General features: G+C 30.0%; 1 protein-coding gene across 1 annotated transcript in view; it reads left to right on the forward strand.

The window, feature by feature from the left end:
- LOC111687165 (muscarinic acetylcholine receptor DM1) overlaps positions 1–16,127 on the forward strand; it is a 158,256-nt gene that overhangs the window by 111,651 nt on the left and 30,478 nt on the right. The window contains exons 3-4 of the mRNA XM_046954437.1: positions 5,775–5,958; positions 6,021–6,157. Coding sequence (XP_046810393.1) covers positions 5,775–5,958; positions 6,021–6,157 — 321 coding nt within the window. The remainder of the gene's footprint in view (positions 1–5,774; positions 5,959–6,020; positions 6,158–16,127) is intronic.

Below are 16,127 nucleotides of genomic sequence, written 5' to 3' on the forward strand. Positions count from 1 at the left end.
TATGCTACAAAAATAAAAATTTTGAGTAAATCGACATTTAAGTTTGAAAAATTCTAAAAAAAATAGGATTTTCTAGATTTATACCTTAAACACTCTTAGTAATCATATAAGGTCGTTAGCAATCGGATGTCAAAAGATGGATATCATAAATAAAGTGGAAATCAGTGTTTTAGCAAAAAATGTGGCTTATCAAGTTATTGCTTAACAATAATTGAATATTTTTATACCCTTCACCTTCGTGAGAAGGATATATATAAGTTTGTCATTCCGTTTGAAATTTCTATAATATAGTTTTCCGACCATATAAAGTATATATATTCTGGATCCTTATAGATAGCGGAACCGATTAAGCTATGTCCGTCTGTCTGTTGAAATCAGTTTTTAGAGGACCCCAGATATCGGCGAGATCCGAATCTTCAATAATACTGTTAGACATGCTTTCGAGAAGATCGCTATTTAAAATCAGCAAAATCAGTCGGTAAATAACGGAGATATCAGCAAAAATCCGAGACAACCTCTGAAAATTTCATAAAAAAATGTCATATTTTGTTCATGCTTTGTTAAATAAGCAACATGTTGTATTTGATTTTATTCAGCTGTGTATTTCGTTTTGTGTGTTTGGATGCTGTTGGCGTCATTGAGATGTGTATTTTGTTTTTGTGAATTCTGTTTGTATATTTGGAAGTCGGTTGGTTTTATTGCGTTGTTTATTTTGTTTTTGTTTTTCTGTGTTTTTCGTTATGTATGTTTAGATGTACTAGTTTAGTTTAGTGTATTTTGTTTTTATTTCGTTTAGAGTTGTTGTTGTTCATTTTGTTTTGGTGTAATAATAATGTAGTCGGGAAAAAATTTAAAATTTATAAAACTAATATGTTTAAAATCAGTGTTGCTACTTCATGTGTAATTACACATATTGTGTGTAATTTTTATTTCCATGTGTAGCCCATGTGTAATTGATCTCATGTGTAATTTAAAATCTCATTGTGTTTACATAAGTATTACTTATTTCATATCAAAACGATCCACAAACATACTTACATAGAAATTTATATTCCCTTTGAAAAACCTATTTTCAAACATAAATGATATTTATATTGGAGTTGCTGCATATGAATCATTAACTCAGATATCTGCATCACAAAAAAAAAAAAAAACAATCATTCTTCAAGATTTTAGAGAATTTTACATGGAGGCAATTCTTTAAATAAAATCAAGATTTGATTTTAGTGATCAAATTTATTCTATTGTAGATATTGTTAATACAAAAGTTGCTCAGTCTTTTGAACCAAATACATTATCCCTATTTAAAAAAAGATTTCCGTCATTCGACACTGATTTACAACAACTTGATAATGAATGGCGACAGTATGCTCTATTAGACTTTGAAAAATTTTAGCTTAATTCAAGTCTAGAACCAGAAGTATACCGGCCTAAAGTTTTTAAATTAAAAAATTCTTTAGAAGAATGTTTGTTTTCTAATCTACAAAAAGTAATTCAGTTTATTTTAATATTACCTTTTTCAAATGCTTCTGCTGAAAGAATTTTTAGTAATTTGAAAAATTGCAAAAACTGATTTAAGAAATAGAATGTTTTGCATATTTTTTTACTAATGAAGAAATTTTAAGAAACGGTAAAGAAAACTATGAACCTAGTCAAGCAATTATCAACAAGCAAGAGTGTTATATTCGGCCATGCCGAATCTTCTATACCCACCATCAAATCATTCATGTTTATGTAGAATTTTACTGATGTACTCACATTTTTGAGTCAGTAATAAGTCTTAAAATTATTTTCAGAAGAGGGCCTTGGTAAGGTCAATTATGGACCCATCCTCATTAAATTCAAGAAAATGATTTTAGTTCCTATAAAACTTTTTTATGTCGAATTTTATTGCATTATATATATGTTATGAACAGATATGAGCATTAAAGTCAAGGGGACCTTATATGGGAGCACAAATAATTGGCCTATCCTTATAAAAAAAGAGATTTAATTTCAATCGCTATTATTTTCTGAAGGGTCCTTATAATAGAGTTAGGCGAAAACGTGAACCGATATTCTCACTTTTAATAAGGATCGATCCTTATAAAATTTGATAGGGAGAAACTTCTTTATGTAGAATTTTGTAGTAATGAGCGATGAATTCATTCTCTAAAGGGGACCTTATTTGGGGTGTTTGACAATAATGGACCCATGCTTACAAAATTTAAGAAATTGATTTTAGTTGCTATAAAACTTTTATATGTCGAATATTATTGTTACATATATGCTTCTTAAGGTAGATATGAGTATTAAAGTCGTTTTCTGAAAGGGACCTTATAGGTGGGATAGGGTCAATTATAGACCAATCCTTATAAAATTCTACAAAGAGTTTTATGTTTCCGTAAACATATTTGTGTTATGGGCGATAACTGGCTAAGAGAATTGATGCTTCTCTAAGCCAGTTATGGGCGATAAAGTATTTTTCCGAACTCTTATAGAATTCGGGGAGATTTATGTCCTCATAAAGCATGTTTGTGCCGAATGACACCTCTCTTGATGCTTTTGTTAGGCAGTTATGGGCGATAAAGTCATTTTCTGAAGGGGACTTTGTATGGGGGGTAGGCTCAATTATGGATTGATTCTACGCACAGATTTATGTTCCCATAAAACATGTTTGTGCCGAATTTTACCGCTATTGATGCTTCTTTTAGCCAGTTATGAGCGATAAAGTCATTTTCTGAAGGGGACTTTATTTGGGGGGTAGGGTCAATTATGGACCGATCCTTATAGAATTCTACGGAGAGATTAATGTCCCCATAAAACATGTTTGTACCGAATTACACCGCTATTGATGCTTTTGTTAGTCAGTTATGGGCGATAAAGTCATTTTCTGAAGGGGACTTTGTATGGGGGGTAGGGTCAATTATGAACCGATCCTTATAAAATTCTACGAAGAGATTTATGTCACCATAAAACATGTTTGTGCCAAATTACACCGCTATTGATGCTTCTGTTAGTCAGTTGTGAGCGATAAAGTCATTTTCTGAAGGGGACTTTGTATGGAGGGTAGGGTCAATTATGGACTGATCCTTATAAAATTCAACGAAAAGATTTATATCCCCATAAAACATGTTTGTGCCGAATTACACAGCTATAATAATGTCATTTTCTAAAGTGGGCCTTATATGGGGGCTAGGCGAAATCGTGGACCGATATTGCCCATTTTCAATACCAAACAAACTGCATCAACTATACGTAACTGTGCAAAATTTCAGCTCGCTAGCTACTTCCGTTTGGACTCTATCGTGTTTTCAACAGACAGACGGACAGACGGACGGACATGGCTAGATCGTCTTAGAATCTAATAAGGACCCAGAATATATATATATAATTTTATGGGTCTTAGACGAATATTTCAATGTGTTACAAACGGAATGACAAAAACAATATACCCCCCATCTTTTTTGATGGTGGGTATAAAAAGCATTGTAAATAGTGATCTCAGTTATAACTATATATGTATATATTATCTATTTTTATATTTTGTTTATAAATGAATTAATTATAATTATTTAAATATTCGTATAGAAAAATATGTATATGATTTAAGTATTTTTGTTTCATTGTTTTTTTATGTTTAAATAAAAATTAAAAAAGGGCATGTGTATTTTTTTTAAATGTGTAATTTAGGAGTCGATCAAGTGTAGTTTCTAAATTTTATGGTGGCAACACTGTTTAAAGTACACTATGGTAAAGGGTATATAAGATTCGGCACAGCCGAATATAGCACTCTTACTTGCTTTTTTTTTAAATTATCCACTTTTTTTAACATATTGGCTGGTGTAGGATATAATATAGTCGGCAATGTCCGACTATATTAGTATATTATAATATACTACTAGTTTTTTAAATAACTTTTAAATTTTTAAAAAATTGCTTTATTTATGAAAGCATGGTTTTAGACATATAGTAGTACATATAGGCGAAACTGAAGCGGTTTTCAAACAAAAGTTTTTATTCTCTTCACACAGACGAGCTCTGAGAAAATAAAACAAACTTGTGAGAACTAAACGCAGTCACTAAATTTCAAATTTTCTTCGCAAAATTGGGAGGATATTAGCACTTATTATTTTTTCTTATCACTTAAACTTATGTTTATTATTTTTTGCAACACTTTTCATTTATTTAAAACCCCGAAAATAATTTCTGTTTTACAAACAAAAAAATATTTTTTATTCTTTGACATTTCTTTTTAATAAAAACTGAAAAAAGAAAAGTTGTACATTTTCGTTTTGAAAATTAAAAAAGTATTTCACAACTTTTTTTAATTTTGCTTTAGTCCGGAAAAATTACAAAAATACGTGTTTATAATATGTTTTAAGATAAAATATATTTTTCAAAAAATAATTAACTAATAGTTTTATTCACTAGCATATAACATTCCATTAATAACACACAAAAAATAATGTCAAAAAATACATTTTTTATTTAGTACCTTTTGAACAACTGTGTTTATTTTTGTGCTTCTACTAACACATTCTCACCAGTTAGGTTTTTGACAGGGGATTTAGGTCCTTGACAATAAGTTTCGCCTATATTCTACTATATGGTTTTAGATTTTACGTTTACAACAAAATATTGATTTCAGACCAAAACTAATAGACATACATATATGAAATTTAATAAAACTAAATGAATGTCTTTAGTATTTTTAAGCCCTCAGTTTAAAACCCCCAATTTTTTTATACCCTACTTTAGTGGGGAGGGTATACTGGGTTTGTGCTGATGTTTGTAACGCACAGTAATATTGGTCCTATACACACCTTAAAATATACCAATCGGCTCAGAATAAGAGGGCTTTTAAGTTCAAAATTATGTTTAATATACTCGTATCTCAACAAAAAGATGCAAAACCACGTTCCATTATAACCCTCAAGAACTTTCTAATTATAGGGCCTCATTAGCCCCTAACGCCTATAAAAAGCCCCCTTCAAAGTTTGACTCAAATGTCCACAAATTTTTGAACAATAAGTGGCTTAAGTAAATAAGAGGCAACGTACAATTCAACTTAAATACTTTATTATAAAATCTAAATCATATGTTATTTTTTTAACAGGTGGGGTATTATATGGTCTGCTTCGCCCGATTATAATTTTTTACTTGTTATTGTATATTGACTTGTATGTAGTAAACAAAGTATAACAAGTAGTCCGACTCTCATATACAGGAAATTACTCTCTCACATCTACGAGTGTCGTGTGAATTCGACTCTCTTGTGAGAAATTTAAACTTGTCAAAACACTCAAATGTTTAACTTACTTTTTTGGCCACTTTCAAGGATTGTACGCGAAATTACGGTTGTGCACAAAAAATCTGTAATTTTTTAAAATAACTTTATCTCACTTTTTACACAAAATTTTGTTAAATTTTCCTAAACTAGAAAAAAATATTTTTTCTAATTATTGACATTTCATTTTTGTTGTTGTTGAATTTTAATTTACAAACAGAGTTTCAATTTTGGGTATTGAAAATTCGAACAAATTTAAAATTTTAACTTTTTTATAAAACTCTGTGTGTTTAGAATGCACCAATACATAAACATTTTTGTTACTAACACATATTTAGAGTTAGGTACTTTTTCACTAACACATGCTTAGAGTTAGGTACGGCTGTCAAAGAGTCGGACTACTTGTTATACTTTGGTAGTAAATGAGCGATATGTACATATATTTTTTAATCACATTTTTATTGTTTTTTTTAATATTTAACATATGTATACTACTTTATTTTAGTGACGAAAATACTGTTATTAATCACACTGGCATGCTGTCAATATCACAACTAGGTGCTAACACAAATGAACATGATATTTGGAGGCGTCCAAGATCTGAATCTTCTGCGGATGCCGAAAGTGTTTACATGCCGAATATGATAATAGACTCAACTTACCAGGGAATGAATTCCAGAAAATCAAGTGTAAGTTTATGGATAAGATTATATGTATAAAATAATGCTAATAATATTTTGTTTTAACTTAGATTAAAAGCATTAGAAATAAAAAAAAGACATATCCATGTATTGGTAGCATAAAAGAATGGTGCATCGCGTGGTGGCATTCAGGGCGTGAAGATTCAGATGACTATCCATATGAACAAGAAGATCCATCTGATATTGGGTATGTATTACATATCAGTAACATTTATCGTTTTATTTTTAATAGCCATCATTCAATTTTATTATATGTTATAATAGTAACATATGGTATGTGACATTCGCACGGTATAGATTTTGTAAAATTTGGAGTACTTGGAAAACAATTTTGTCATTCTGTGACAATACTATATTTGCAAAAGGAATCATCCCATTCGGAACCTTGTTTTCCAAAATATCGATTAAAATATGGGGATATCATACGTGACAAAAAACGGAAGTGTTTTTAAAGTACACGTAAATATTTACGAAAAAATTTCTTTTGTTTACAGAAATGTTACTGTAAAAATTTTTTCGATCGGTCCACAATTGGTAATAGACAATCAATTAAGATATTTATACAAAAGTTGGCACATATGGGCAATTCCATGAAAAGGTAAACCACGACTGAAAAAATAGAATCCTTATAACTTTGTATTATATTTATTTAATACTGTAAGGATGAAAATCTGTCAAAAATGCTTTTTAAAATTCTTATCCTTAAAAATCTATTAAAATTTTCAATATTATTTTTTCAAAAAAATCTTCAACGATTTTTTTCATACATCTTTTGATTCTGACAGAATAAACAAAAATAACACAAAATATTTTACAACTCTTTTTGTAAGCTTGACATCAAATTTGGCATTGTTTGATCAATAGAAGGATTTTAAAATATTTTTTGAAAAATGTACTTTTTAAAACTTTGAAGTCCTTTGAAAGGATACATGACCACGAAATGAAATACAGTAGACGTCCACTAGTACGAATTATAACTTTGTATTATATTTATTTAATACTGTTAGGATGAAAATCTGTCAAAAATGCTTTTTAAAATTCTTATCCTTAAAAATCTATTAAAATTTTCAATATTATTTTTTCAAAAAAATCTTGAACGATTTTTTTTCATACATCTTTTGATTCTGACAGAATAAACAAAAATAACACAAAATATTTTACAACTATTTTTGTTAGCTTCACATCAAATTTGGCATTGTTTGATCAATAGAAGGATTTTAAAATATTTTTTGAAAAATGTACTTTTTAAAACTTTGAAGTCCTTTGAAAGGATACATGACCACGAAATCTTGCGTGTCAACTGTTGGTGCTCCCTGTAAGCAGTATGAGGATTTGAGCTCAAAATCAAAGAGGAAAAGGTTATCAACTTCACTTGAAACTTTATCTAACGAAGAAGTTTCGGACACTTTTAAAGCAATGTTAAGAAAAGAAAAACAGACTTTGGATGCCATAAAAATTGCAAATATTCTACCAACCGCATCACCAAGACGACTGAAAAGAATTGTAAAGAGTATACCCACACCATCATATGATACAACGTTCACTGAATAAGAAGCTATTGCGCTTATGTTGCTGCTGGGATTAAGTCGTGATAACTACATAACGTTAAGAAAGGCGCTATCTGAAAAAGGAGTGGATGTTTTACCATCATATGACAAAATAAATGAAAAGAAGAAAAGCATTATACCATCTCCTATTGAAATAACTGATCGGAAGGCTATTATTGGACTCGGTGCTCTACTCCAAAATACTGCTTTAAGGATTGCTTCTGACTTTTCTTCAGACCAACTAAAAAATAAATTCTTGTGATCTTCAACTAATTTGTAATTGGGGATGTGATGGATTATCAGCACTCTCGGAATATAAATAAATCAACACAAGTGAATCATCTTCCGAGTATAAAAGTGTATTTATGGCATCGCTAGTTCCATTAAGAATTCGAAAGTATGCTGACAGCGATTCTCCATCAACCAGTTTCGATGATATTTGGAAGAATTCGACTCCAGGATCCAAAGCTTTTTGTAGGCTTTAAGTATATAAAGGAATCCAAAACAACAACGCAAGATTTGATAAAACGTATTGAAGCAGAAATTAAAAACTTGGAACCTATAACAATCGAAAGAGAAAATATTCGTTTAACATGTCCTATGATTTAAAACTTACAATGATTGATGGGAAAGTTGCCATTACAGGAACATCATCTACTTGGTACTGCTACATATGTGAATTTTCGAATATTTCCAAGCAAAGGTCAATAAATGAGGAAACATTACAATACATACTACTTGCTCGCATACGATTTCTGGAACATTTTCTACATTTAGCATATGATTTAAAATACAGAAGCACACCGGAAAATGCAAACAAAAGTGCAAATAACAATAAGGAGTTAATGGAAATGAGAGCCAGTGAGAAAAGAAGAATTCAAGAGGAATTTAAAAAGCTGATGGGATTAAATATTGTTAAACCACTCACAGGATATGGAAACTACTTCCGAAATATCCGGAATAAATATGGATTTACTGTAGGAGGTCAATATTATTCTAATGGCGATAAATAGCAAGCACAAAGTGAACGCAACAAAATTTGGAGAGTATTCTACAAAAGTTTCTAAATTACTTTTGAAATTATATCCCTGGAAAGAAATGACACCTACAAGACATTATGTCATGGAAAGGTCATCAAAGAACATAATATTCTGCCTTTAGGAGAGCTTACAGAACAACCCCAAGAATCGAGGAATAAAGACTTTAAGCATTTTCATCAGTTTAGCTCAAGGAAGTGTTCTAGGCAGTCTCAAAATTAAGATATTTTTAATAATCTGATTCTATCTTCTGATCCTGTTTTATCTACTATAAGGGAACGTTGAATTTGCTACAAAACGTTGGCATTTGAAAATATTCATGAATTTAAAGATTTACTTTATCATTTAGATACTGTGATACCTATTATTTTACAAAATTATATTAATTTATAAAAAATTAATAAAGACTATTTTTATATAAAATAAATACTTTTTAATTTTTTAAGGATAAAGAATAAAAGATTAATCTAAAAAGTGGCTGTAAAAATTCATAAAAATTTAGGTAGTAAAACATGCCTAACAAATGTATGGATAAAAATAATAGTAATAGGTAAATTCTCTAAAAGATGTTGAGTTTTCCCTTTACTTTATCTTTTAGAAGTGGACTACTGTGATACCGATTATTTTACAAAATTATATTAATTTATAAAAAATAAAGACTACTTTTATATAAAATAAATACTTGTTAATATTTTAGGGATAATAAAAGATTAATCGTAAAAAGTGGCTGTAAAAATTCATAAAAATTTAGGTAGTAAAACATGCCCAACAAATGTATGGATAAAAATAATAGTACTAGGTAAATTCTCTAAAAGATGTTGAGTTTTCCCTAATTAATTTGTCACTTAAAAAACATTAGGTAGGCATGCACAGTGTGGCAGAATGAAAATTTTTTGGAAATAAATCTGGCATTTCTAAACGGGATAAAATTTGGCGTGAGCGCAGCCAAGGAGTATTCGAGTTTAAGTTTTAAAGATGAACCCCGCAAATGGACCGATTTCAATAGGCTTCGTCCTTGTGCCAAAAAACATGCTTGGTCCAAATTTCATCAAATTATCTTGAAAATTGCGGCCTGTACCTTGCGCACAAGGTTTATATGGACAGCCAGCCAGCCAGCCAGCCAGCCGGACGGACGGACGGACATGTCTTAATCGACTCAAAAAATTATTCTGAATCGATCGGTATACTTTAAGGTATTGGACCAATATTTTTGTATGTTACAAACATCAGCACAAACGTATAATACCCTCCCCACTATAGTGGTGTAGGGTATAATTTAGTGATACTAAATTTACCATACCTTGGTCCGCCTTTTTTGAATACCGGGCGTAATTTTGGACCAAATGGACCAAATTTTCTCTTGTTAGTTAGACAACAAAATTTCCAATAATATACAAAAAATTTCAGATCAATATCATTTACAGATCCAAAAATATACTTTTTTGATTTAAAAATTCAAAAAATTTTAGTTTTTTGCCGTTTTTTGCCCAAAATGTGTTTTATTTTATTTTATTAATAAAATAAAATTTCCTTTAAGAACATATAACAATTTTATAGTTTTCTAAAAGGTATCTTTACGCAGAACGCTTTGGCGTAAAAAACTTGTCCTATTTTTTGAAAATGTTGCCACTGCGTCCTTCCGAATATGACCTATTTTTTATCAAAACTTCAACTTTGGGCGACATGTTCTAAAATCCCAAAGCTGGGATCAGAAAACTGAAAGTTTTTCTTATTTGAAATGACAAATTTAACAAACGTTGAAGATTTCATTGAGTTTTGTTCATAAATAAAGATATATTACATATTTGTTAAATTTCTAAAACTATGATTAATATCAAAATTTTAATAGGGTCCCAGATAGCTACAACAATTTAGTCCATATTTATCCCTTAATATCTTTTTTTAGTTAGATATGGAAATCCTCGACCCTTTACAAAAAATTTCAAGCCAATATCTCAATTACATTCAAAAATATGTTCATTTAAACCTGTATCCTTTAATTTCATATTTTTCATATTTTAGTATTAAATATGACAGAACATGTTTAAATCTTATATTTACCTATTTTCTATTTGTTTGCTTATCCTTATAATTGAAAGGTCCTAATATGCTTAAATTTTCAGAATTTTATAACTATTTTTTACCTAAATTTTTTCGACAGATCATTTCGTTCTGTTTCGTTTATGATCATGTAGGTAAAAATATACAGGTAATGATAATTTCGATTCATTCACTAATAAGAAATATCAATGACTGAATTACAGGTTATAGTCCTAAATGTTAATAGGTAGACAGTTCATAATTTTTTACTTTGGAATACCTGTATCGGAAATGACAAGAATTGGTATATAAGTAAACTTCTCAGATTTTAAGTATCATATTTAATAAATCTACAATGAAGATTACATTAAAGTAGGAAGAGTTGTGCTCCGTTTTATGGAGTGTATCTTCAAAAGGGCCAGAAAGAATTGAAGACATTTCAAATTATATAAAAACTACATATAGTAAAAAAGTAGACAAAACAGGCATATCAAAAATTGAAAACTTTTTGATGTAAAAAGTAAGTCTGTGGATGGAAATCAAAAGAAATTTCGATTAAAATTTTGTAGTTGGATGGAAACTACTACGGAAATCTCAACTTACAACACAGGAGCGCCTTGCAAGTTATACGAAGACTTATGTTCAAGGTCAAAAAAAGAGGGTCACACAAAAACTTTTTTCAATCTCAAATGAGGAAATTGCTGATACATTTAACGAAATGCTGAAAAAGGAAAACCAACCTATGGATGCCGTACATACTGCAACTATTCTTCCTAATGCATCACCAAAACGACTTAAGCGAATTGTGGAAAGTATACCAACTCCAACATCACAATCAAATTTTACTGAATTTTTTTATGTTGGAACTGGGTCTAAGTCGAAATAAGTACCAAATATTAAGGAAAGCTCTGCATGAAAAAGGACACAATATATTACCATCATACATGGCGATCCAGGAAAAAAAAACAAACTATCCTACCATCACCTATTGCTGTTAATGATGTGGAAGCTTGTATTGATATATCATCTTTGCTCGAAAACACAGCATCAGGAATTGTGTCAGACTTTTCAGAAGACCAACTAAGGAAAATTCATAACTGTGATGTTGTCTTAATGTGTAAGTGGGGATGTGACGGTTTATCAGCACTTCCAGAATACAAACAAGCTTGTGGAAGTCGGACATTAGCAGACTACAAAAGTGTATTTATGTCATCATTAGTGCCATTACGAATTCGTTCATATTCCCTTAATCCATCATCGTCAAGCATCGGGTTCAAAAACAACTCCGGGTTCAAAAAAATTTTGTAGACCCATTGGATTTGAATATATAAAGGAGTCAAAGAAAACAACAAAAGATTTAGTGGAATATTTAAAAGATGAAATAAATGCACTGGACCCCATTTGCATAAATATAAAGGAATTCTCTATTAACGTATCATATCAGTTAAGCTTAACAATGATTGATGGAAAGGTCAGCAATGCCATAACAGAAACTTCTTCCTTCTGGAGATGCTCAATATGTAATGAGAAATAGTCGCAATTCTCAAATATAAACAAAAGCAGAAGTATTAATGAAGAAGTCCTGTCTTTCGGAATTTCACCACTTCATGCCAGAATACGATTTTTGGATTACTTTTTACACATAGCATACGACCTCAAATATAGAGTGTGCCAGATAATCTTACTAAATCAACAAAAAAAAAAATGAAGAATTGAAAGAACTGAAAGTACTGAGAGCTGCGGAAAAAAGCAGAATTTAAAGTTCAGATGGGATTAAACATCGACAAACCACTTCCAAGTTGCGGTAGTACAAATGACGGTAATACGGCGAGAAGTTTTTTTCGTGATTTTGAAATTACTTCAATAACAATAACTAGAATCGACAAGGAGTTGCTTCGAAGAGTTAACACTATTTAATGGCACTGAATAGTAAACATAAAATTAATGGAAATCGATTTGGGGAATATACATCTGAAATTTCTAAATTACTTGTATCTCTGTATCCATGGATAACAGTACACAAAGTATTGTGTCATGGAAAAATAATAATTGAATCGAATATTCTTCCACTTGGAGAGTTAACAGAAGAAGCCCAGGAAGCGAGGAATCGAGATTTTAAGCATGTTCAACTATTCATTCTATCTTCTGATCCTGTTCTTTCAACTATGCGAAAAAGATGAATTTGTTATGAAACTCTATCATCTCAAAACAAGGAAGATTTAAAGGACTTATATTACCTTCTGGATATGTATACCGATTTGACAGATTATTTTATAGAAAATAAGTAGTGTTAGGAATTAACTATATAAGTAGGTTGTAAGAATTAATTGTATTATGTTAAAGATAAACAGTTCAAATAAAAAAATCTATTATACTAACTGATGATATTGTATTAAATTATGTTTTATATTTCGGTGGGCGGGAAAGGTGTTTTGTGTGGGGTGATTTAGGTGTTGTTGTGCGTGGCTCATAATAAAATTATATTTTTTTATTGTATATACAATGTTATAGTCTTTAATAAAATAATTAACTAAATAATTTTTAAAAATTGTCCAAATATTTTATTCAACACCAAATGTATGTTCTGTCATACCTAATACTAAAATATGAAAAAGATTAAATTAAAGGACACAGGTTTAAATGAACATATTTTTGAATGTAATTGAGATATTGGCTTGAAATTTTTTGTAAAGGGTCGAGAATTTCCATATCTAACTAAAAAAAGATATTAAGGGATAAATATGGACTAAATTGTTGTAGCTATCTGCGACCCTATTAAAATTTTGATATAAATCATAGTTTTAGAAATTTAACAAATATATAATATATGACAAAATCTTTATTTATGAACAAAACTCAATGAAATCTTTAACGATTGTTAAATTTGTCATTTCAAATAAGAATATGAAAAAAAATTGAAAAGGTCAAAGGGCATCCCACAATTCCCAAAAATAGGAATGAAAATCCCAAAAATGGGATTTTTTACATTTTTGCCCATAGGGTCCACATTTCTTTCAGGGCTGGGAAAATACTTTTGGAGTAAATAGAAAACATATTGAGGTTTCCAAAACTGCTTTCAGTTTTCTGATCCCAGCTTTGGGATTTTAGAACATGTCGCCCATAGTTGAAGTTTTGATAAAAAATAGGTCATATTCGGAAGGACGCAGTGGCAACATTTTCAAAAAAATAGGACAAGTTTTTTACGCCAAAGCGTTCTGCGTAAAGATAACTTTTAGAAAACTATAAAATTGTTATATGTTCTTAAAGGAAATTTTATTTTATTAATAAAAGAGTTAAGACACGTTTTGGGCAAAAAACGGCAAAAATCTAAAATTTTTTGAATTTTTAAATTAAAAAACGTATATTTTTGGATCTGTAAATGATATTGATCTGAAATTTTTTGTATATTATTGGAAATTTTGTTGTCTAACTAACAAGAAAAAAATTGAGTCCATTTGGTCTAAAATTATGCCCGGTATTCAAAAAAGGCGGACCAAGGTATGATAAATTTTGTATCACTAAATTTTTAAATGCCTATAACTCGGATATTATAAGAGATAAGTAGTATGTCCAAGATCTCGTCGAGTGCTTTCAGAAAATATAAAAATCTTTGTATTTGGGTGAAAAACAAAAAAAAAAATGGCACGAGTTTAAAAATTTTACATGTCGTAGGTACCCTACTTTGAGCCCGTCCCTGGGGCATCTGCGGGGTTCATCTTCAAAACTTAAACTCGAATACTACTTGCTCACGCCAAATTTTATCCCGATCGGATCAGCCGTTTAGAAATGCCAGATTTATTTCCAAAAAATTTTCATTCTGCCCCACTGTGTAATGCTTAATCCCATTGAAATGTGGAGTCATACTACTTTCAAAATTAACAGTTCATACATATATAAATAACATTTTACTTAGTAGAAAATCCATAATTAAACATTGTTGTTTATTACTTTGCAAAATGATTTCTACGAACTTTTCAATAACAGCGCTTTTGAAGTTTCAATATTGTTCTCATTGGCGATATCATTAAATTTAATTTATTCTCTTTGGTCATCGAAATTACAAGAAAATAAATTAATTACACTAAATAATTGTTGATTTGTAAATATACATACAGTAAATTGTGTGTATAGGACTTTTAAAAACACAAAACATTTGTAATAAATACAAAAAAACTTCAAAATTACTGAGCTAAAGGTGAATGATATCGAAATCATAAAATAAAAAGTTAGAGTGCTATATTCGGCTGTGCCGAATCTTAAATACCCTCCACCAGCTACTTATATGTAAATACTTTTCTAATTGATCAAATATTTGTAGAAATAAGTTTTCTCATGTCTTTAATAGAAAAAATACCAAAAGTTAAATCTATTACAATTCCAGGATTTTTTGAACATTAAAAATTTAGTAATTTGCATGTATGTATGTGTGTATGTATGTATGTATGTATGTATGTATGTATGTATGTGTGTGAAATATTTAGAGATTTTCAAAATACAAATACATATATAATTTTGTTCAACTCAAATTGGTAATGCTCTTTAAATACGGTTAAAGCGCTTTTAGGGGCAGGACCTAATATAGGAGAAATAGAAGTATACAAAACTAATATTTTTGCCAAATTATGTATCAATAGCTTAATTTGGTAATAAGTAATGTGCGTTTAAGAAAATATGTATTGTTATCCTAAGCAGTTTGGTATTGAAAATGAGCAAAATCGGTTCACATCGGGAAAATTATGAATCAAAATTTGAAACAACCTCGAAAAAAATAAGCATTTTTTTTACACATTCTTATATAATTTTCTCAAAAACTATGTAAGATAATTCCATAGTAATCACCATACATTCGTTTCTACGCAAGGGCTTCACCGCTGCGGAAAATTGCCAGGATCGGTCAACAATTTCATATACCTCCCATACAAAAGTACATATTCCCGGAAAATTGGGTTTTTTTAATAAATTTCGTCGCAATGTCGATATCTTTACAAAATTTCACAGATTGAAATCTTATATCAATAGAATTCATTCTGGATCGGTCTATAATTGGACATAGCTCCCATACAAGGTCCCCTCCCGAAAATCACTTAAACGCTCATAATTCATTACTAAATTAAGATATCGATATAAAATTTGGTATAAGTATTTCTCATGTGCATACAAATATTATTGTGAAAGTTTTTTTGGATCGGTCCATAATTGGTCATAGGTCCCATACAAGGTCCCCTCCCGAAAATCACTTCAACGCACATAACTCATTACTAAATTAAGGTATCGATATAAAATTTGGTATACGTATTGTTCATATGCATACAAATATTATTGTGGAAGGTTTTTCCGATCGGTCCATACTTGGTCATAGATCCAATACCACATTTGGTACAAGTATTGCTCTTATATACAGTAATATTACCATGAAAGTTTTTTTGGATCGATCCATAATTGGTCCCATACAAGGTCGCCTCCCGAAAATCACGCGCATAACTCATTACTAAATTAAGATATCGATATAAAATTTGGTATAAGTATTGCCCAG

This window comes from Lucilia cuprina, chromosome 6 (genome assembly GCF_022045245.1).
Source record: "Lucilia cuprina isolate Lc7/37 chromosome 6, ASM2204524v1, whole genome shotgun sequence".
Lineage (NCBI taxonomy): Eukaryota > Metazoa > Arthropoda > Insecta > Diptera > Calliphoridae > Lucilia > Lucilia cuprina.